The 24,774-nt window shown below is 40.5% G+C and overlaps 1 protein-coding gene across 8 annotated transcripts in view; it reads left to right on the top strand.

Annotated features, from left to right (window-relative positions):
* The window catches only part of TMEM71 (transmembrane protein 71), a 61,055-nt gene that overhangs the window by 4,159 nt on the left and 32,122 nt on the right, over positions 1-24,774 (top strand). For all 8 annotated transcript variants that reach the window (XR_004435533.1, XR_004435534.1, XR_004435532.1 and 5 more), the window contains exons 4-5: positions 4,642-4,854; positions 17,951-18,123. Coding sequence is in view for 4 of the 8 variants with exons in the window: in XM_033203713.1 (XP_033059604.1) it covers positions 4,642-4,854; positions 17,951-18,123 (386 nt within the window). In the remaining 4 variants the exon portion in view is untranslated. The remainder of the gene's footprint in view (positions 1-4,641; positions 4,855-17,950; positions 18,124-24,774) is intronic.

Below are 24,774 nucleotides of genomic sequence, written 5' to 3'. Positions count from 1 at the left end.
TTACTTTGTTGTATTATTGGTTTGAAATTATTATTTTAGCTATCATCTAGTTTTGAAAGGCTATTTATTTTCAGTGCCATGTACATACTAAATGAAAACTTGCCTAATAGAATAATGAATATATATGTTGTAATCACATATCATATATATTAGTGTCAATGTATAGGCAGTTGTGAATTGTTTCTCTGGTGAGTGGTGAAACTATTGAATACTGATGAATGGTTACTTTTTCTCAAACTGATGTCTTTTTAAATATGCTTTCCTATCTTATTTTATAAAAGCAACAGAATTCTATACCAATGGCTGAATTTTATTCTCTACCAAAACATGTACAGTCTACCATTTTGTCGAAGTACTACAAGGGAGTCTTTTTTCTTTCTTTTTTCAATGACTCACTGAGTGTCTCTTATTCCTTATACAGACATCAGCTGATGTTTCCCCTAGCATGGTGAAATGTGCCTAGAGCATAAAGAGATCATACATTCATTTTAGGACGACCGGCTCCTTCTTGTAAATTGTAGGCCTCCTGATGCTACTAAATGAATCAATGTGAACAGAGGCATATGTGGAAAGGATCCATGGTTTAGAGTCAGATAGACTAGGGTTCATATCATAGCTCTGCCACTTACTAGCTATGTAAAATATCCAAGTAATTTGCTGCTTTTGTAAGTCATTTTTTCCTGCTATATGATGAAGATAATAATGATACTTAGCTTTTAGAGGTTTGTGAAGAGTAGATAAAGGGCAAAAAGTAGGGGGCCAGGTCATGCTAAATGTTCAATAACTCACATTAATTTGAAATAGTATTTTATTACTAGACTGAGTGCTTATATTCATTGTATATAAGCTTTTAAATGTAAAAATATCAGAAATTCAGTAGAGCATGAGGCAGATGTGTAGAAGGATGAGAGACATTTTGTAATCTATCAGTGTGTAATTATCTAACATTTTTTAATGGTCCTAATGATATTTGTCCTTTCACCAACCAGTCTTTGTCCTATCCTAGGAGGTACGATTTAGGTTCTTCTAAGGCCTAGTCATTAACCTCACAAGAAAAGAAAAGGCTTTGTCTTTGGGCAGTTAGGCACGTTGCTGGGCTTTGCTGTGGGATTGGACTGTAGAAACCAATTGGAAAGGACCTGCTAAAAACAAATGAGCTACTAAGTTTATTGGAGCAGAATGAAGCAAGTGTCAAGATCTAGAGATAATTTTGTTATCTGCTCTAAAGGTTTGGTATTGTTCAGAAGGGTCCTTTTTTAAAACTATAATCCAGGTGTTGGAAGAGTGTCTTCATTTTGTTTACAATCAAGAGAGGATAGGTAAAGGTAGGGGCATTATAAAGGAAAGATGCCGGGGGATTAGGGAGGCTGCAGTTGATAACTGTTGAATGTTGAAACCTTGGAAATTGGAGTGCAGATAGAAATACAGGTCCAGAACTCTGAAACCTCCTAAGTGTCCAGCACCATATAGTTGCCCCATTAATTTTCACAGAGGCAAAAGGCTGTAGAAGAAAGAGCACTAGAATAGGAGAAAAAAGATCTAGATTTTTACCTTGCCTCTCCCACTTGTAAGCCCTGAGTTATTGAACAATGAACTTAACCTACTGGAGCCTCCGTTTTCGTATTTATTAATAGGGATAACAAGAACCAAAATGTTCTGTTAAAGTGCATGTCTGGAAATAGTCCCTTTTGATGTTTCCAAAGTCTCAGATTTCTACCCATACTATTCAATATTTTTATCAATGATTTGGATTGAGAACATATGGATTCCAGGGATAACATATTTGTATGACATCATGTAAATATATTAAAAGTATTGTGTAATATAATGAGAATCCCTCAAAATTCTAACAGCACAAAATGAATAGTCATTCAAATAGTAGGCAACATATTTAGCTTACCACCCTAGGCAATGGGAAGCATAGCCATTAACAACCTCCATTAAATTATGACATTAAATATTTACAGAAATCTATGAGGTTTATTTTGGGCAATCTTTACTGCACAGATTCACATTTGTTTAAAAAAAATACTAAGCCTTGGAGAGAATAATTAGCAAGAGGTAGAGCCAGGATTGAAACCAAGGATATGAACCTAGCTCTATCTGCAAAGTCTGAATTACATATTGACTTTGTAATATAAAATTGGTCCCAAAGTCTAAGAGGGGAAAGGTACCTCTAAATATACAGGAAAAAGACTAGAAATTGATAGTTTATTTAGATGAGATCAGGCGCGTTCAGGGTGGTGTGGCCGTAGACTTGATAGTCTATTTAATAGTGTGATAGTATATTGGTAACTGGAGGGGGGGAAAAAGAATCAAGCTAATGTGACTTAAGCTTCATTGCTAAAGACATGGATTCTATAATGAGGGAGGTGATAGTCCCTATATCTCTTGGACAGACACACCTAAAGGTCTAGGTTCTATGGTTGCTATGATATTTATGAGGAACTCTAAAAAGTGGAGAATACTCAGAGAAAACCATCAAACTATGATAGCTAAGGGATCAAAACTACATCATGTCATATAAAGATGAGTTAAATGAACTGGAGAACTTTTAATATGGAGAAGCAAGGACCCAGGGAGGACATGGAAACTCTTTAAATAGCTGAATAGATCTCAAATGGAAGATAGAAGGAACAGAAAAGGAAGGGAAAGAAAAGAAGGGAGGAAGTGAACATTTATTAAGCCCATACTAGGTGCTAAGCACAGACCATTTATTTTATTATGTAATTATTAAGATAACCCGATAAGAAAGATTTTTTTTTCTTGTTTTACATATAAGGAAACAGTCTAAGAGGCTAAGTGACTAGATTAAGGTTACTCACCTAAGCAATGACAGAGTTGGAATTATGGGCTTAGAGGGGGATTGACTTCAAATCCCCTGTCTTATCCACTATGCTACAGCCCATATTTGTTCAGTGAAGGGTTGTGGGGGTGCTTAGTAAGTGTGGGGTCCTTCTTACTGAAGGTGTGCATGCAGAGAGGGACAATGTTTGTCAGAAATACGGCAGATGGGAAATTTGGTGGGGCTGCAGACATGACCGTCAAAACTCCTTCTGATTTTTAGAATCTGTGATTTTCTGGAAGCATATGGTCCCAATTTATGCAATTAAGTGGAATACATAATATGTAAAAATTATTGAAAGCATCAAGGTAAGAGCACATGAGAGCTATTGTACTATCAGTGCTGTTAACGGATTGACACAAAACCACCCCAAGAACTCAGATACATTCAGACAGTATATATTTTCATAGGTTTTACCAGATTTCCATAGCCTGTCAGGTGATTTCATTCAGTAACTGGCATTGAGTTTATTTACAGACTGAACATTTTTTAGGCTCACAATATCTGCCCTCCAGTAATGTATAAAATAATTACTGAGGCGGACATACATACACAAAAATCACGGTGAGATTAATTGGGGTTTAGGACAAAGAAAAATAATTTTTATGGGAGAACAGAGGGGGGAAAAACTAAGCAGTTTTGAAGAAATAACACATAACATACTCTTTTATCCAATATGGCTCTATTACTATTGTTACCAGGCTTCCACCAAACCTCTTCTCAAGAAATTTTACATTTATGAAACATTTTCATAATAATTTGGTTGCCTGTCAATTATAGGGCCATGTGATTCCTTCCTTCCTTCCTTCCTTCCTTCCTTCCTTCCTTCCTCCCTTCCTTCCTCCCTCCCTCCCTGTCTTCCATCCTTCCTTCCTCCCTCTCTCCTTCCCTCCCTCCCTTCCTTCCTTCCTCCCTCTCTTCCTTCCTTCCTTCCTTCCTTCCTTCCTTCCTTCCTTCCTTCCTTCCCTTATTCGTTTCTTCCTTTCTTCCCTTCTTTCTCTCCCTCTTTCTTTCTCTCTCTTTTCCTCCTTCCTTTAGATACAGGGTCTTTGGTATGGTGCCCAGGCTGGAGTGCAGTGGCTATTCACAGGCATGAATAGCATACTGCAGCTTCAAACTTCCTGGGCTAAAGGGATCCTCCTGCCTTAGCCTTGTGAGTAGCTGGGACTATAGGCACACACCACCAATGCCATCTCAATGTGATTGGTTTTTAAAACTAAGACACATATAGGTTTACTCAAGGAATTATGAGGCTTCCCTGGATACCAAATCAGGGAAGGTAACCGTGTGCCCATTTGTGCAGCCAACCTGGAGGGAAATTTGCATAGGTCAAAAATGATCCTTTTGACTGCATGTTCACCCTGTACCTCATATGTTTCCGGTGGCTACATAGTTATAATGTCTCTATTACAGTGACAAGATTAAAGATCTGGCAACTGGAGGGCTATTCAAAATAAGGGAGTAGAGGGGATTTTGAGCTTCCAACATCCCATCCAAAAAAATATAATAGACTAATATCAAACGTAGGTTCATCGTATGGTGAGGAAAGTGATTAGCCATTGTATTTTCACCAAGGTTTAAAACAGAAAGAAGCACTAAAGGATCTGTAGTTCAATGCTGTCATAGGTGAGGAGATGAAGCCCAGAAGGTTAAGAGTGACATTCCTAATGGTTGCAGAAGTAATTGACAGTCATGGATGCAAAGATGTTATTTTCCTTCACAGTGATGAGACGTGGTTGATGTGGGACTGGATGTACTGAATAGATATTTAAAGGGCTTTCCCTTTTCCTTCTTAGTTTTACCTGTGATTCCCTGGATGGTGACCATTCTTTTGAATGCAGCTCCATAGATCCCCTGACAGGCTCCCACTATATCTGTCGCCGAAGTCCCAGACTCCTCACCAATGGCTACTATATTTGGACCGAAGACAGCTTCCTGTGCGACAAAGATGGCAACATAACTCTGAACCCAACCCAGACCAGTGTTATGTACAAAGAGAACTTAGTTAGGTAAGTAGAGCATATTACAGAAGAAATCTGAAGTCCAATCCATCCATTAATTGTTCACTCATTCATTTATTCACCCAACTATCTTTTACAAGGAGCCCATTATTGTTCCAGACTGTGGAAATACAAAGGGTAAGAGGGAATGGGCATAGCAAACATGAAAACAAATGAGAGCGATGAAGTAATATGGGTGCAAGGATAGAAACCTGTCAGGGTGCAGTGAAGGGATAAAAGAAAGGAGATACATTTTACTTGGGGAATAGGTAAAAATAAACTCACTAGAGGTGGTGATGGCTGATTTAAGTCTTGAAAAATGTAGGATGGCCGGGCGCGGTGGCTCAAGCCTGTAATCCCAGCACTTTGGGAGGCCGAGACGGGTGGATCACAAGGTCAGGAGATCGAGACCATCCTGGCTAATATGGTGAAACCCCGTCTCTACTAAAAAATACAAAAAAAAAAAACTAGCCGGGCGACGAGGCGGGCGCCTGTAGTCCCAGCTACTCGGGAGGCTGAGAGAGGATAATGGCGTGAACCCGGGAGGCGGAGCTTGCAGTGAGCTGAGAGCCGGCCACTGCACTCCAGCCCGGGCGGCAGAGCAAGAGTCCGTCTCAAAAAAAAAAAAAAAAAAAAAAAAAAAGAAAAATGTAGGATGTTAGTTAAAATAAAAATAGGAAAGAGGACTTCTGGAAAGACGGCACAGTCGTGGCGTTCTGAGAGACTCTGGTAAAACTTGGAGAATAGCAAATAGTTTGGTAGGAATAAGCTTAGGGTAGGAAGGGGTGTTTTGTAAGAAAGAAGACAGCACAGGAGCAGGCGCTGGATGAAAGGGGTTAAATTTCAGGCTAAGGAGTTTGAGCAGTACTCTATAGATGAAGAGGAGTCATTAATAAATTATCAGATGTATTCTTAGAAAGATAATAATGACTGCTATGAAAAGGATGGGTGGTTGGATGTGTGTGAATATGTCAGTAGAGAGTGAGTACAATGGGAAAAATGAAGGCAAGGTATCCATGGATTAAAGGCAAGTTGTGGTAGCAATGATGAAAGAATAAGGGTGGGGAGATAGATAAAAAGAATGGTAAAGGGGTGGAATCTTGGTCATCCAAAGATGTGGGAGGTCCAGCAAAGGAAGAACACTTGCATGAATCTTAGGACTCTGGTTCTGTCAACTAGATGTGTGGTAGGACCATTTAACAAGATCAGAAAGAAAGGACGGGCATGTTTGAGGAAAGAAGATGGATGAGTTCACTTTGGATGGATTGGATAATCACATTCATTTTCTTTTGCTTCAAAACCACCCATGTGCTGACTGAATCAGTCAGCTATTGACACAATAAGGCTGTGTAACAAATAACTGTCAAATCTTAATGATATAAAACAATGAGTCCACACATGTTGGAAGTTAGTTGGAGTAGGTTGGTTTAGTCTGAACAAGGTTGAGGTTGGTTTCAATTGGAATCAGTGTGCATCATATAGGTCATTCCCTTGAGACCATTTGACTACAGAAAAATGTTCTTTCCATTGTAATTACACAAATGCAAGAGGACATACCCTAACAGCAGGTACATTTCAAGCCTCTGTGTGCATCAATCTGCTACCATCTCACTGGTCAATTCAACTTATATGGGCAAGTTGTAATACGGGTCCGGGAAATACACTCTACCCTTGTTGATGAGGGAGGGAGGCATTTCCTATAGGCATCTCAAACCCAGTATGTCCAAAATAGATTAGGTCACCTTTCTTTCAAAATGTTTCTCACATGATTTCTATTTCAATGAAAAAAAGCACCATTTATCCTCTGCTGTGAGTCTCTCTAGGCTTGACATTTTTATTCATACATCCCTTTTAGTCAGTTGGTCAGGGTAAGATGGTGTAGGTAGTAACGTATAGATCTAAATATGTAATGTTTGAAATGAAAGCAGATTTTATTTCTTCTTTTTTTATTATTATTATACTTTAAGTTCTAGGGTACATGTACATAACGTGCAGGTTTGTTACCTATGTATACTTGTGCCATGTTGGTGTGCTGCACCCATCAACTCGTCAGCACCCATCAATTCGTCATTTATATCAGGTATAACTCCCAATGCAATCCCTCCCCCCTCCCCCCTCCCCATGATAGGCCCCGGTGTGTGATGTTCCCCTTCCCGAGTCCAAGTGATCTCATTGTTCAGTTCCCACCTATGAGTGAGAACATGCAGTGTTTGGTTTTCTCTTCTTGTGATAGTTTGCTAAGAATGATGGTTTCCAGCTGCATCCATGTCCTTACAAAGGATGCAAATTCATCCTTTTTTATGGCTGCATAGTAGTCCGTGGTGTATATGTGCCACATTTTCTTAATCCAGTCTGTCACAGATGGACATTTGGGTTGATTCCAAGTCTTTGCTATTGTGAATAATGCCGCAATAAACATACGTGTGCATGTGTCTTTATAACAGCATGATTTATAATCCTTTGGGTATATACCCAGTAATGGGATGGCTGGGTCATATGGTACATCTAGTTCTAGATCCTTGAGGAATCGCCATACTGTTTTCCATAATGGTTCAACTAGTTTACAATCCCATCAACAGTGTAAAAGTGTTCCTATTTCTCCACATCCTCTCCAGCACCTGTTGTTTCCTGACTTTTTTAATGATTGTCATTCTAACTGGTGTGAGATGATATCTCATTGTGGTTTTGATTTGCATTTCTCTGATGGCGAGTGATGATGAGCATTTTTTCATGTGTCTGTTGGCTGTATGGATGTCTTCTTTTGAGAAATGTCTGTTCATATCCTTTGCCCACTTTTTGATGGGGTTGTTTGTTTTTTTCTTGTAAATTTGTTTGAGTTCTTTGTAGGTTCTGGATATCAGCCCTTTGTCAGATGAGTAGATTGCAAAAATTTTCTCCCATTCTGTAGGTTGCCTGTTCACTCTGATGGTAGTTTCTTTAGCTGTGCAGAAGCTCTTTAGTTTAATTAGATCCCATTTGTCAATTTTGGCTTTTGCTGCTGTTGCTTTTCGTGTTTTAGACATGAAGTCCTTGCCCATGCCTATGTCCTGAATGGTACTACCTGGGTTTTCTTCTAGAGTTTTTATGGTATTAGGTCTAACATTTAAGTCTCTAATCCATCTTGAATTAATTTTCGTATAAGGAGTAAGGAAAGGATCCAGTTTCAGCTTTCTACTTATGGCTAGCCAATTTTCCCAGCACCATTTATTAAATAGGGAATCCTTTCCCCATTTCTTGTTTCTCTCAGGTTTGTCAAAGATCAGATGGCTGTAGATGTGTTGTATTATTTCTGAGGACTCTGTTCTGTTCCATTGGTCTATATCTCTGTTTTGGTACCAGTACCATGCTGTTTTGGTTACTGTAGCCTTGTAGTGTAGTTTGAAGTCAGGTAGCGTGATGCCTCCAGCTTTGTTCTTATGACTTAGGATTGTCTTGGCAATGCGGGCTCTTTTTTGGTTCCATATGAACTTTAAAGCCTTTTTTTCCAATTCTGTGAAGAAACTCATTGGTAGCTTGATGGGGATGGCATTGAATCTATAAATAACCTTGGGCAGTATGGTCATTTTCACGATATTGATTCTTCCTATCCATGAGCATGGAATGTTCTCCCATTTGTTTGTGTCCTCTTTGATTTCACTGAGCAGTGGTTTGTAGTTCTCCTTGAAGAGGTCCTTTACATCCCTTGTAAGTCGGATTCCTAGGTATTTTATTCTCTTTGAAGCAATTGTGAATGGAAGTTCATTCCTGATTTGGCTCTCTGTTTGTTACTGGTGTATAAGAATGCTTGTGATTTTTGCACATTAATTTTGTATCCTGAGACTTTGCTGAAGTTGCTTATCAGCTTAAGGAGATTTTGGGCTGAGACAATGGGGTTTTCTAAATATACAATCATGTCATCTGCAAACAGGGACAATTTGATTTCTTCTTTTCCTAACTGAATACCCTTTATTTCTTTCTCTTGCCTGATTGCCCTAGCCAGAACTTCCAACACTATGTTGAATAGGAGTGGTGAGAGAGGGCATCCCTGTCTTGTGCCAGATTTCAAAGGGAATTTTTCCAGTTTTTGCCCATTCAGTATGATATTGGCTGTGGGTTTGTCATAAATAGCTCTTATTATTTTGAGGTACGTTCCATCAATACCGAATTTATTGAGCGTTTTCAGCATGAAGCGCTGTTGAATTTTGTCAAAAGCCTTTTCTGCATCTATTGAGATAATCATGTGGTTCTTGTCTTTGGTTCTGTTTATATGCTGGATTACGTTTATTGATTTGCAAATATTGAACCAGCCTTGCATCCCAGGGATGAAGCCCACTTGATCATGGTGGATAAGCTTTTTGATGTGCTGCTGAATCCAGTTTGCCAGTATTTTATTGAGGATTTTTGCATCGATGCTCATCAGGGATATTGGTCTAAAATTTTCTTTTTTTGTTGTGCCTCTGCCAGGCTTTGGTACCAGGATGATGTTGGCCTCATCAAATGAGTTAGGGAGGAGTCCCTCTTTTTCTATTGATTGGAATAGTTTCAGAAGGAATGGTACCAGCTCCTCCTTGTACCTCTGGTAGAATTCAGCTGTGAATCCATCTGGTCCTGGACTTTTTTTGGTTGGTAGGCTATTAATTATTGCCTCAATTTCAGAGCCTGCTATTGGTCTATTCAGGGATTCAACTTCTTCCTGGTTTAGTCTTGGAAGAGTGTAAGTGTCCAGGAAATTATCCATTTCTTCTAGATTTTCTAGTTGATTTGCGTAGAGGTGTTTATAGTATTCTCTGATGGTAGTTTGTATTTCTGTGGGGTCGGTGGTGATATCCCCTTTATCATTTTTTATTGCGTCTATTTGATTCCTCTCTCTTTTCTTCTTTATTAGTCTTGCTAGTGGTCTGTCAATTTTGTTGATCTTTTCAAAAAACCAACTCCTGGATTCATTGATTTTTTGGAGGTTTTTTTGTGTGTCTATCTCCTTCAGTTCTGCTCTGATCTTAGTTATTTCTTGCCTTCTGCTAGCTTTTGAATGTGTTTGCTCTTGCCTCTCTAGTTCTTTTAATTGTGATGTTAGAGTGTCAATTTTAGATCTTTCCTGCTTTCTCTTGTGGGCATTTAGTGCTATAAATTTCCCTCTACACATTGCTTTCAATGTGTCCCAGAGATTCTGGTATGTTGTATCTTTGTTCTTATTGGTTTCAAAAAACATCTTTATTTCTGCCTTCATTTCATTATGTACCCAGTAGTCATTCAGGAGCAGGTTGTTCAGTTTCCATGTAGTTGAGCGGTTTGGATTGAGTTTCTTAGTCCTGAGTTCTAGTTTGATTGCACTGTGGTCTGAGAGACAGTTTGTTATAATTTCTGTTCTTTTACATTTGCTAAGGAGTGCTTTACTTCCAATTATGTGGTCAATTTTGGAATAAGTGCGATGTGGTGCTGAGAAGAATGTATATTCTGTTGATTTGGGGTGGAGAGTTCTATAGATGTCTATTAGGTCCACTTGGTGCAGAGATGAGTTCAATCCTGGATATCCTTGTTAACTTTCTGTCTCATTGATCTGTCTAATGTTGACAGTGGAGTGTTGAAGTCTCCCATTATTATTGTATGGGAGTCTAAGTCTCTTTGTAAGTCTCTAAGGACTTGCTTGATGAATCTGGGTGCTCTGTATTGGGTGCATATATATTTAGGATAGTTAGCTCTTCCTGTTGAATGGATCCCTTTACCATTATGTAATGGCCTTCTTTGTCTCTTTTGATCTTTGATGGTTTAAAATCTGTTTTATCAGAGACTAGGATTGCAACCCCTGCTTTTTTTGTTCTCCATTTGCTTGGTAGATCTTCCTCCATCCCTTTATTTTGAGCCTATGTATGTCCCTGCATGTGAGATGGGTCTCCTGAATACAGCAGACTGATGGGTCTTGACTCTTTATCCAGTTTGCCAGTCTGTGTCTTTTAATTGGAGCATTTAGTCCATTTACATTTAAGGTTAATATTGTTATGTGTGAACTTGATCCTGCCATTATGATATTAACTGGTTATTTTGCTCGTTAGTTGATGCAGTTTTTCTAGCCTCGATGGTCTTTACATTTTGGCATGTTTTTGCAATGGCTGGTACCGGTTGTTCCTTTCCATGTTTAGGGCTTCCTTCAGGGTCTCTTGTAAGGCAGGCCTGGTGGTGTGACAAAATCTCTAAGCATTTGCTTATCTGTAAAGGATTTTATTTCACCTTCACTGATGAAACTTAGTTTGGCTGGATATGAAATTCTGGGTTTAAAATTCTTTTCTTTAAGAATGTTGAATATTGGCCCCCACTCTCTTCTGGCTTGTAGAGTTTCTGCCGAGAGGTCTGCTGTTAGTCTGATGGGCTTCCCTTTGTGGGTAACCCAACCTTTCTCTCTAGCTGCCCTTAAGATTTTTTCCTTCATTTCAACTTTGGTGAATCTGGCAATTATGTGTCTTGGAGTTGCTCTTCTCGAGGAGTATCTTTCTGGTGTTCTCTGTATTTCCTGAATTTGAATGTTGGCCTGCCCTACTAGGTTGGGGAAGTGCTCCTGGATGATATCCTGAAGAGTGTTTTCCAACTGGGTTCCATTTTCCCCCTCACTTTCAGGCACCCCAATCAGACGTAGATTTGATCTTTTTATATAATCCCATATGTCTTGCAGGCTTTGTTCATTTCTTTTTCTTCTTTTTTCTTTTGGTTTCTCTTCTCGCTTCATTTCATTCATTTGATCCTCAATCGCTGATACTCTTTCTTCCAGTTGATCGAGTCGGTTACTGAAGCTTGTGCATCTGTCACGTATTTCTCGTGTCATGGTTTTCATCTCTGTCATTTCGTTTATGACCTTCTCTGCATTAATTATTCTAGCTGTCAATTCTTCCACTCTTTTTTCAAGATTTTTAGTTTCTTTGCGCTGGGTACGTAATTCCTCCTTTAGCTCTGAGAAGTTTGATGGACTGAAGCCTTCTTCTCTCATCTCATCAAAGTCATTCTCTGACCAGCTTCGATCCGTTGCTGGCGATGAGCTGCGCTCCCTTGCAGGGGGAGATGCGCTCTTATTTTTTGAATTTCCAGCTTTTCTGCCCTGCTTCTTCCCCATCTTTGTGGTTTTATCTGCCTCTGGTCTTTGATGATGGTGACGTACTGATGGGGTTTTGGTATAGGTGTCCTTCCTGTTTGATAGATTTCCTTCTAACAGTCAGGACCCTCAGCTGCAGGTCTGTTGGAGATTGCTTGAGGTCCACTCCAGACCCTGTTTGCCTAGGTATCAGCAGCAGAGGTTGCAGAAGATAGAATATTGCTGAACAGCGAGTGTACCTGTCTGATTCTTACTTTGGAAGCTTCCTCTCAGGGGTGTGTTCCACCCTGTGAGGTGTGGGGTGTCAGACTGCCCCTACTGGGGGATGTCTCCCAGTTAGGCTACTCAGGGGTCAGGGACCCACTTGAGCAGGCAGTCTGTCCCTTCTCAGATCTCAACCTCTGTGTGGGGAGATCCACTGCTGTCTTCAAAGCTGTCAGATAGAGTCGTTTGCGTCTGCAAAGGTTTCTGCTGCTTTTTTTGTTGTTGTTGTTTAGCTGTGCCCTGCTCCCGGAGGTGGAGTCTACAGAGACAGGCAGGTTTCCTTGAGCTGCTGTGAGCTCCACCCAGTTCGAGCTTCCCAGCGGCTTGGTTTACCGACTTAAGCCTCAGCAATGGTGGGCGCCCCTCCCCCAGCCTCGCTGCTGCCTTGTGGTTAGATCGCAGACTGCTGTGCTAGCAATGAGGGAGGCTCCGCGGCCGTGGGACTTTCCTGGCCAGATGTGGGATATAATCTCCTGGTGTGCTCATTTGCTTAAAGCGCAGTATTAGGGTGGGAGTTACCGGATTTTCCAGGTGTTGTGTGTCTCAGTTCCCCTGGCTAGGAAAAGGGATTCCCTTCCCCCTTGTGCTTCCCAGGTGAGGCGATGCCTCGCCCTCCTTCAGCTCTCGCTGGTCGGGCTGCAGCAGCTGACCAGCACCGATTGTTCGGCACTCCCTAGTGAGATGACCCCAGTACCTCAGTTGAAAATGCAGAAATCACCCGTCTTCTGTGTCACTCGCGCTGGGAGTTGGAGACTGGAGCTGTTCCTATTCGGCCATCTTGCTCTGCCGCTTTTGTTTTCTATTTCTTCTTCTTTTTATGTCTTTTTTTTTTTTTTTTGAGATGGGGTCTTGTGCTCTTGCCAGGCTGGAGTACAGTGGCGTGATCTTGGCTCACTGCAACCTCCGACTCCCTGGTTCAAGCAATTCTTCTGCCTCCGCCTCCCAAGTAGCTGGGATTATAGGCACCCACCACCATGCCCAGCTAATTTTTGTATTTTTAGTAGAGACAGGGTTTCAACATGTTGGCCAGGATAGTGTTGATCTCCTGACCTTATGATCTGCCTGCCTCCAACTCCCAAAGTGCTGCGATTACAGGTGTAAGCCACTGCGCTGGGCCCAGATTTTATTTCTTGCTCATGTAATTGTCCAGCGTGAGTGTTCTAGCTTAACTGGTGACCCACCTTGAAGCAGAGACTTGGAGACCCAGATTTCTTTCATATGCATCTGCTTACCATGCAAGCCTTATAGAGGCTGTGTCATGGTGGAATTGCCTGGAACCAACTGGTAAAAGTGTAGAAAGAATGTGAGTTGGAGAAACACCTACTCTCCCCAAGGCTCCAGCCCATAAATGACACAGATCACTTCTGCTCACATTCCACTGGGGAGACCTTAGACTCATGACCACACCTAATGGCAAAGGAGCAGAAAGATGTAGTTCAGTTGTGTGTCCAGGTAAGGTGTATTTGGTAAGAAGTTTATTGTTTCCATGACAAACGTGAAGACCAAATGAATCTACATCCTAAAATTATTTTGAATTGTTCCTCTTGTCTTTGTTCCCATAGCTATTTTCTTCATTCAGGCCACCATCACCTCCTGTTTAGATTTCTGCAATGATTACCTTAACATTCTGATGCCTCCTGCATTAGTCACCTTCCAGTACATTCTCCAGGCCAGGCTACTGCAAGGTGGTTTCCTTACATTGGTTAGGCACCCTCCTTCAGGGAAGTTTTACTCCATTTTCTTTCTTCTCATTTCGCCTTACATAACTGCCAATGTTTGTTATTAAAAAAATAAAATAAATGTATTGATTGCTTTCTGTGTGCTAGGGACTATCTCAACTGGTTTGCATATATACTACCATTTGATTCCCAACTCCTGCTCTGGAATCTTATGACATAGATTTTATTACTGCCATTCCCATTTCACAAAGGTGAAACATAAGTTCAGAGAGATTAAGTAATTTTCTCAAGTTCACAGGGCTATTAGGTGGAAATAGGATTCCAGCTCAGATGGTCTGACTTTCAAGAATCAGTTTTGCAGTATGGCCATTTTCACGATATTGATTCTTCCTATCCATGAGCATGGTATGTTCTTCCATTTGTTTGTGTCCTCTTTGATTTCACTGAGCAGTGGTTTGTAGTTCTCCTTGAAGAGGTCCTTTACATCCCTTGTAAGCTGGATTCCTAGGTATTTTATTCTCTTTGAAGCAATTGTGAATGGAAGTTCATTCCAGATTGGCTCTCTGCTTGTCTGTTACTGGTGTATAAGAATGCTTGTGATTTTTGCACATTAATTTTGTATCCTGAGACTTTGCTGAAGTTGCTTATCAGCTTAAGGAGATTTTGGGCTGAGACAATGGGGTTTTCTAAATATACAATCATGTCATCTGCAAACAGGGACAATTTGACTTCTTCTTTTCCTAACTGGATACCCTTTATTTCTTTCTCTTGCCTGATTGCCCTAGCCAGAACTTCCAACACTATGTTGAATAGGAGTGGTGAGAGAGGGCATCCCTGTCTTGTGCCAGTTTTCTGCCCAAGGTTATTTATAGATTCAATGCCATCCCCATCAAGCTACCAATGACTTTCTTCACAGAATTGGAAAAAACGGCTTTAAAGTTCATATGGAACCAAAAAAGAGCCCGCATTGCCAAGACAATCCTAAGTCAAAAGGACAAAGCTGGAGGCGTCACGCTACCTGACTTCAAACTATACTACAAGGCTACAGTAACCAAAACAGCATGGTACTGGTACCAAAACAGAGATATAGACCAATGGAACAGAACAGAGTCCTCAGAAATAATACCACACATCTACAGCCATCTGATCTTTGACAAACCTGAGAGAACAAGAAATGGGGAAAGGATTCCCTATTTAATAAATGGTGCTGGGAAAATTGGCTAGCCATAAGTAGAAAGCTGAAGCTGGATCCTTTCCTTACTCCTTATACGAAAATTAATTCAAGATGGATTAGAGACTTAAATGTTAGACCTAATACCATAAAAACCCTAGAAGAAAATCTAGGTAGTACCATTCAGGACATAGGCATGGGCAAGGACTTCATGTCTAAAACACCAAAAGCAACGGCAGCAAAAGCAAAAATTGACACATGGGATCTAATTAAACTAAAGAGCTTCTGCACAGCTAAAGAAACTACCATCAGAGTGAACAGGCAACCTACAGAATGGGAGAAAATTTTTGCAACCTACTCATCTGACAAAGGGCTAATATCCAGAATCTACAAAGAACTCAAACAAATATACAAGAAAAAAACAAACAACCCCATCAAAAAGTGGGCAAAGGATATGAACAGACATTTCTCAAAAGAAGACATCCATACAGCCAACAGACACATGAAAAAATGCTCATCATCACTCGCCATCAGAGAAATGCAAATCAAAACCACAATGAGATACCATCTCACACCAGTTAGAATGGCAATCATTAAGAAGTCAGGAAACAACAGGTGTTGGAGAGGATGTGGAGAAATAGGAACACTTTTACACTGTTGGTGGGATTGTAAACTAGTTGAACCATTATGGAAAACAGTATGGCGATTCCTCAAGGATCTAGAACTAGATGTACCATATGACCCAGCCATCCCACTACTGGGTATATACCCAAAGGATTATAAATTACTCTACTACAAAGACACATGCACACGTATGTTTATTGCGGCACTATTCACAATAGCAAAGACTTGGAATCAACCCAAATGTCCATCTGTGACAGACTGGATTAAGAAAATGTGGCCCATATACACCATGGAATACTATGCAGCCATCAAAAAGGGTGAGTTTGCGTCCTTTGTAGGGACATGGATGCAGCTGGAAACCATCATTCTTAGCAAACTATCACAAGAAGAGAAAACCAAACACCGCATGTTCTCACTCATAGGTGGGAACTGAACAATGAGATCACTTGGACTCGGGAAGGGGAACATCACACACCGGGGCCTATCATGGGGAGTGGGGAGGAGGGAGGGATTGCATTGGGGAGTTATACATGATATAAACGTCATGCACATGTACCCTAGAACTAAAAGTATAATAAAAAAATTAAAAAAAAAAAAGAATCAGTTTTGCAACACCACTTTTAACTCTAGCCCACATTATATAGATATTCTTGATGTTAAAGATGTTTCATCCATACTTTTTGTTCTCAAATTTGATGAGTGCCCATCCCATAATAGGTACTCAATAAAGAGTTGTTTAGTGAATTAATGAATATAAGAATAAATGAATAAAAATTTCTGATTGCTGTTTATTCCATTTAAATGATGTCATCTTAGAACCTACAAGAATCTTTCAAATTTGATTCATTTTCACAAGAATGTGTTCCATTGTCATGAACTCTACCATTTTTCTCAACTTGCCATTCCTGGAACCAATGACAGAGAGAGTTCAAATAAAGTAGATTTTCTCAACAGTAGCACTATTCACATTTTGCACCAGCTAATTATTTGTTGTGGGCAACTGCCCTGTGCACTGTAGGATGCTTAATGACATCTCTAGCCTCTTCTCACCATCTACCAGGAGCATTCCTTCCCTGGTGTAACATTAACAAAATGTCTCCAAAACCTACCAGATGTTCCCTGCAGCCAAAAATCAACCTGGTTGAGAACCATCAGGATAAAGAATGCACAAGGCTTGTTGTAATTCATCCTAACCACCAAGGGAAAGCACAATTCAAAATGCATCTGGTAGCAGCTGTAGCTAAAGAGCAGAATTTTGTGATGGGAAAACTGTTCCATGCCCTCCTTGCATGTGATGGGAAAGCTGTCCCACTCGACCTTGCATTACCTAGCTTTGGTTCAGGCCCTCACTGTTTTTCACCAGTATAGTGAGCACCCTGTGTTGAGCACAGGGCTTGACACATTACAGGAAGATATGCAACAGTGACTCCCCTGTGCACTTCGATCAGCCCCTCTGCCCTCAATCTTGCACCTCTGAGCCACCCTCTGTTACTGACAATTTTGGAAATGCAAACCGAATTATGTCATCACTACTGTCTTCCCTGTAGCCATGCTTTAGAGGTCTTCCTTTGTTCCAACACTAAATTCCAACGCTCTTGTATCATATGGGAAGTCCATCATTACCTGCCTTTCTTTTACCTGTCCAGCTTCATTTCTTGGCATGACCTAATCACACCTACTGGTTCCTCGATGAACAGGTCAGATCATCTCATGCAGCTTACAACTCACTTCTCCCAGAAAAACTCCCGTGATTATCAATTAGCACTGCCACTTCTGGTGCCCTCAGAGCAGCCTCTAGGTAATCCTTTCAGTGCACGTATCTCCTATATAGCATAGCAATCAAAAGCAAAGACCGTGGAGGCAGACTCTCTGGGTTTGCATCCCAACTATGTCACTTACTAGCTGCATCACCTCAACCAAGTGACTTAACCTATTTGTGCCTAAGTTTCCTGATCAGAAAAATGGGATAATAATAGTATCTGTTTCACAGAGTTGTACTGAAGATAATGTGAGTTAATCTATGTAAAGCACTAAGAAAGATGCCTGGCACAGAATAAACTATAGGAAAGCATTACCTATATGTGCATTATTTTTTTTCTTTCTCCCATAATACATTGTGAACTTCTTACACACAAAGTTTTGTCTTTTATCTCAGTTCTCTTGACATTGAGCCAAGGACCTGGCACACAGTAGAATTTTGAGAAACTTCTGTAGAATTAATGCAGTGAGCAGACTTGGGTTGTGGAAATCACAGTTTTGAACTAAAGGTAACTATTATTAATTGTTCACCATGCTTTCATTTCTCTCTAGGATATTTAGAAAGAAAAGGAGAATCCGTCATCCCTTTTCTTCTCTCTTCAACCTCAGTACCTCCAAATCTTGGCTGCATGGAAGTATCTTTTGTGACGTCGACTCTTCTCCAAGTGAGGACAACTGGTTGGAGGGGATCAAGAGGTTGGACACAGACCATTGCAATGGAAATGGTGAGTTTTGAGTCTTCTTTTCCATAGTAAAATTTTATCTCCAAGTGGGCAGTGGTAACCCTATGGTCCTCGACCAATGTCAGTTCCAGAGATGACAGTCATTTTGATGGAGAGATGGGCCCTATTTTAAAAATTCTCGGCCAGGCGCGGTGGCTCAAGCCTGTAATCCCAGCACTTTGGGAGGCCGAGACGGGTGGATCACGAGGTCAGGAGATCGAGACCATCCTGGCTAATACGGTGAAACCCCGTCTCTACTAAAAATACAAAAACTAGCCGGGCGAGGTGGCAGGCGCCTGTAGTCCCAGCTACTCGGGAGGCTGAGGCAGGAGAATGGCGGAAACCCGGGAGGCGGAGCTTGCAGTGAGCTGAGATCTGGCCACTGCACTCCAGTCCGGGCGACAGAGCGAGACTCCGCCTCAAAAAAAAAAAAAAAATTCTCTCTATGTTACATGTGTGATCAAAACACATATGTGGCTATGTCATGCAAAATAGCCTAATGTAAATGTGTAAATTATTAAGTTGATAATGCTGGGAAAATATTTGTACATTTCAACCGTACCTTTTCTGTAAGGAATATGCGTGGAGAAAGGATACTGGAGAGTCAGATTTAGAAGACCTATACTGGAAAAAATGTACTGGAGTCAGGGTTCAAGTCCCAGTATGAGTACACTTGGATAGTACTTAACTTTGCTGAGTTTAAATTTCTTAATTTTTAAAACCATATATATATACACACACACACACATATATGGTTTATATATGTGTGTGTATACATATAACTTGAAATATATATATTAGATATATATACATATTATGTAATAACAATATTCATACAAATAAGTATGCATATATACATGTATATAAACACAGTGATGGGAACTCAAAGCATCTATTTTAAAATTTATTTTCCTTTTTCAACTTTTATTTTAGAATCAGAAGGTACGTGTGCAGGTTTGTTACCTTGGTATATTGTCTGATGCTGAGTTTTGGGTTATGAATGATCCCATCACCCAGTTACTAAGCATAGTACCCAATAGTTAGTTGTTCAACCCTTGCCCTTTTCTCTCTCTCCCCGATCTAGTAGCCCCGGTGTCTACTGTTGCCATCTTTATATTCATGAATACCGATGTTTAGCTCCCACTTATAGGTGAGAACATGGGGTATTTGGTTTTCTCTTCCTGTGTTAATTTGCTTAAGATAATGGCTTCTAGCTTCAGCCATGTTGCTGCAAAGGACATGAATTCGTTATTTTTAATGGCTGTGTAGTATTACATGCTGTATATGTACCATTTTCTTCACTCAATTCCATGTTGTTGGGAACCTAGGTTGATTCTTTGTCTTTGTTATTGTGAATAGTGCTGCCATGAAAATGTGAGTGTGTGTCGTTTTGGTATAATGATTTGTTTCCTCTTGGATATATACCAAGTAATGGGATTGCTAGTAAAATGGTGGTTCTAAAGTCTTTGAGGAATTTCCAAACTGCTTTCCATAGTGGTTGAACTAATTTACATTCCCACCAACAGTGTGTAAACATTCCCTTTTCTCTGAAGCATCACCAACATCTGCTGTTTTTTGATTTTTAGATAATAGCCATTCTGACTGGTGTGAGATAGTGTCTCATTATGCTTTTTATTTGCATTTCTATGATGATTAGTGATGATGAACATTATTCCACATGTTCGTTGCTGCATGTATGTCTTCTTTTGAGAAGTATCTGCTCATATCCTTTGCCCATTTTAAATGGGGCTATTTGGTTTTCGCTTATTCAATTGTTTAAATTCCTAATAGGTTCTAGATATTAGACCTCTGTTAGACTCATAGTTCGTGAATATTTCTACAATTCTGTAGGTTGTCTGTTTACTCTTGTTGATAGTTTCTTTTGTTGTGCAGAAGCTCTTTAGTTTAATTAAGTTCTATTTGTCAATTTTTGTTTTTGTTGAAATTGCTTTTGAGGACTTAGTTATAAATTATTTTCCAAGGCTGATGTCCAGAATGGTGTTGCCTAGGTTTTCTTCTAGGATTCTGCCAGTTTAAGGGAGGTCTTACATTTAAATCTTTAATCCTTCTTGAGTTTTTATATATGGAGAAAGGTAGAGGTTGTTTTATTCTTCTGCATATAGCTATCCCAGCACCATTTATTGAATAGAGAGTCCTTTCCCCTTTGCTTATTTTTTGTCAACTTTGTCAAAAATTAAGTGGCTCTATGAGTGAAGCTTTATTTCTAGGTTCTCTATTCCATTCCACTGGTTTATGTATCAGTACCATGCTGTTTTGGTTACTATTGCCTTATAGTATAGTTTGAAGTTGGGTAATATGATGCCTCTGGTGTTGTTCTTTTTGCTTATGCCTTATAGTATAGCTTGAAGTTGGGTAATACGATGCCTCTGGCATTGTTCTTTTTGCTTGGAATTGCTTTGGCTATTCAAACTCTTTTTTGGTACCAAGTTAAATTTAAATTGAAAAATAATATTGATAGTTTGATAGGAATAGGGATAGTTTGATAGGAGTAGTTTGACTTTGTAGATAGCTTTAGGCAATATGGCCACTTTTGTGATATTGATTCTTCCAATCCATGAGCATGAAATATTTTTCCATTTATTTGTGTCACTTGTAATTTTTTTTTTTTTGAGACAGAGTCTCGCTCTGTCACCCAGGCTGGAGTGCAGTAGTGCAATCTCGGCTCTCTGCCTCCTGGGTTCATGCTATTCTCCTGCCTCAGCCTCCCAAGTAGCTGGGACTACAGGTGCCTGCCACCATGCCTGGCTAATTTTTCTGTATTTGTAGTAGAGACGGGTTTCACCGTGTTAGCCAGGATGGTCTTGATCTCCTGACCTCATGATCTGCCCGCCTCAGCCTCCCAACATGCTGGGATTACAGGGTTGAGCCACCATGCCTGGCCCTGTCACTTTATTTAAGCAGTTCTTTGTGGTTCTTCTTGTAGAGATCTTTTATGTCCTTGGTTAGAGGTATTCCAGGTATATCAGGTATATTATTTTTTGTGGCTATTGTAAATGGGATTGCATTCTTGATTTGGCTCTCAGCTTGAATGTTGTCAGTGTACACAAAGTTATTAGGATACAGAATTGACTGCTGATTTCTGTACATTGATTCTCAAAGCATATTTTAAAGATGAAATGGGACAGTGACTATCAGTCATAGTTCAATGTCTGGTGCTCAGTAAGTTGTAGTTATAATTATTTTTATTACTAGAATGGAAACAACAGATATTTACTGGGCACTTACCATTTTCCAGGTACTGCAGTAGGTCAGGGGATACAAAGATGAAATAAACAATGTAACCCCTGTCTTCTTGGGCCTTCTGGTTTACTGGAACAGGGGCTGGAGTTCAGCTCTTTGTTAAATAATTGCAGAAACATGACATAATGATTGTGGTAGGTGCCATGAGAAAAAAGTTATATGACATAATGGGGAATTTGACTCATTTGGAAACTTAAGAAAAGCTTCCCTGTGGAACTGGCAATGGAGATGAGTGCTAGACAATGAGGGGGGTTTTGCTGGGCAAAGGGGAAAGGCAAGAACATTCTGTGCTGAGGAGATGAAAACATCTGAAGTGTGAGTTGCCTGGTGAGTAGACATGCTTGGTGAGAGAAGATAGCATGGATGGTTTGGAACACAATGAGTTTAAGTTTCTTTGGGACATCCAAGAGACAATGTCAAGATGGTGTTGATATTTGTGATCTGGAGCTCAGAGGAGGAATCTGAGTTAAAGTTATACATCTGGAAGTCATATCAGTGTAGGTAGTCATTGAGGCCTTGCAGAGGGTGAGATGGATTAGGAAGAGGGTATACAGTTTTCAAAAGAGAGAGCCTGAAGTGGAATGTTGTGAACTCAAATATTGAATAAGTGAATAGGACAGGATTAACCTGCAAAAGAGATTAGGAAGGAAGCATTCACAGAGGTGAGTGGAAAACCAAGAGAGTGCTGTGTAATGAAATTCCTAGGATAATAGTGGTATAAAAGGTGGGAGTAATGTAGGACGTGATTTGATCCTCCTTGCCTTCTGCCATGACTGTGAGGCTTTCCTGGTCAGGTGGAACTGTAAGTCCATTAAACCCCTTTCTTTTGTAAATTGCCCAGTCTTGGGTATGTCTTTATCATCAGCCTGAAAACGGACTAATACATGTCACTTCATCAACAAATGGGCCTGAAATAAAAGTGGGTTTGCAGGTCCACTTTGATATGTTATATACTCATTTAACAGTCATTCTTTCATTTATTCATTCACTCATCAAACTCACTGAGTATGTGCTATGTGCCATCTACTGCACTAAACACAACACTCTTCCAAGCTAAGTAAGACATTACTTTGAGAAATTCCTGGTTTAAAACAGGTAAATAAATACATTTGCAAATAATTTGAGTATAATGCCTGAAACAGCATAAGAGATTTAAGAGTAGTATGTGGAGACAACGTCAGAGGTTTATCCAGGGGAGGCAGTGTTAGCTGTACCTAGAGGTGGCTGGGAGGGCTTGAGAGGGAGACAACATTTTACTGTTTTTTTTTTTTTTTTTTTTAAACATTGTCTTGCTCTGTCACCAGGCTGGAATGCAGTGGCGTGATCTAGGCAGGCTCACTGCAACCTCTGACTACCTGGTTCAAGCAATTCTCCTACCTCAGCCTCCCGTTTAGCCGGGATTACAGGCAAATGCCACCTGACCCAGCTAATTTTTGTGTTTTTAGTAGAGACGGGGTTTCACCATGTGGGCCAGGATGGTCTTGATCTCCTGACCTCGTGATCCACCTGCCTCAGCCTCCCAAAGTGCTTGGATTACAGGTGTGAGCCACCACGCCCGGCTCTGAGCGGGTCTTAAAGGAGGAGTGGGATGGCTAGGCAGAGATGAACTGGGGAGATACTCCCAGCTTCCCCATTCTTCCAAACTGCTGCGAGGCTCACCTTCCCAAGGTATTAAATGTGGCCTTGTCATTCCTTAACACAGCATACAAGGTCTTTTTGAATATTTCCTACTTTTCCAACCCAAACTGGCTGCATAATTTTCAGGCCCAGTGCAGAATAAAATACAGGGCCCCCTGTTCAAAAAAGCTTAAGAATTTCAAGTGTCAACCAAGAAAAACTGTTAAACCAAAAAAAAGACCCTTGTGAGCAAGAAGCCCTGTGCAATGGCACTTGTCAAAGGTCCATGTGGCTGGTCTTGTCTTCAACTCCATCATTTTCCTTTCCTTTCCCATACATGCAATTGACACCGATCACACTGATCTTTCCGTTTCCTGAATGGATCCTGCTCTTCCACACATCTGTGGCTTTTCTTATGTCACTCACTCTGCTGTAACTCATTTATGCATTCATTTGGAAGATTTTGCTGAGGGCCAATGATGTGTCAGGCATTATTCTACACAGTGGACATAGTGGTGAATAAAATGGACAAAATGGCTTGCTCTTGTGGAACTTGCATTTCTGTAGGGGGAGACAGACAATAAATAAATTATGTAGCATGTTAATAATTGGTGAGTGGTATGGGAAACAAGAAAGGGGGAAGTGATGGAGATTGCAAATGCAAATAAAATGGTTAGAGAAGGCCTCATTGAGAAAGACTTTTGAGCATTGGCTTAAAAGCAAAAGCAAAACAGCTCTGTAGATATCTGGGGGAGGAACAATCCAGGCAAGTGAAATGCTGGTGTACAGGTTCTAGTTTCAGAGCCTGCACTGGGCTGAGTGAGTGAGGGGGGATAGTAGGGAAAAGACTGAAATGTGTGTCAGGAATGCAAGTGAGAAGGGACAAGGAGAGCTGTGGGGTCGTTTCAAAGGCTTTGCTTTCATACTCTGAGAGGACGGCAAACCACTGGAGGATTCTGAGCTGAGGAATAACTTGTTTCGATTTACATGTTGAAAGGATTATTCTGGCTGCTGGGTTCAGATTAGATGTCAGGTATTCGGAACAGAAGCTAGAAACCCTTTAAAAAGTGATGTGAAGTAGGATTCCAGATTCATTTTACAGGTAGAGGCAACAAGATTTGCCTACGTGGCTGTGAGAGGAAAAGAGAAGTCAAGGGTGCTTACTACGTGCTGAGCACTTCACATTTTGTCTTTTAAAAATATATTAGCTTGTTTACATACATTATTTTGTTTAAATATCCCCCAAACTCATAGGAAGTAAGTCATATTATCATATTTATTATAATTATGATAAAACTGAAGTTCAGGGTTAAAGAATTCACCCAAGTCAATTTAGCTTATAAACAGCAGAGTTGGAGCCGGGCACAGTGGCTCACGCCTGTAATCCCAGCACTTTGGGAGGCCAACGCGGGTGGATCATGAGGTCAGAAGATCGAGACCATCCTGGCTAACATGGTGAAACCCAGTCTCTACTAAAAATAGAAAAAATTAGGCGGGCGTGGTGGCGGGCACCTGTAATCCCAGCTCCTTGGGAAGCTGAGGCAGGAGAATGGCGTGAACCCCGGAGGCGGAGCTTGCAGTGAGCAGAGATCATGCCACTGCACTCCAGGCTGGGTGACAGAGCAAGACTGTCTCAAAAAATAAATAAATAAATAAATAAATAAATAAATAACCAGCAGAGTTGGAATTCAACTTAGGTCTACCTGATTTAAAAGTGCAGACTCTGTTCTGCTGCCAGGAAGGGCTTTGTTCTCCTTTTCAAGGAGAAATGCATTA

The sequence above is a fragment of the Trachypithecus francoisi genome, unplaced genomic scaffold, assembly GCF_009764315.1.
Source record: "Trachypithecus francoisi isolate TF-2019V2 unplaced genomic scaffold, Tfra_2.0 Lachesis_group7, whole genome shotgun sequence".
In the NCBI taxonomy this organism is placed as follows: domain Eukaryota; kingdom Metazoa; phylum Chordata; class Mammalia; order Primates; family Cercopithecidae; genus Trachypithecus; species Trachypithecus francoisi.
This window is presented reverse-complemented; position numbering and strand designations above follow the sequence as displayed.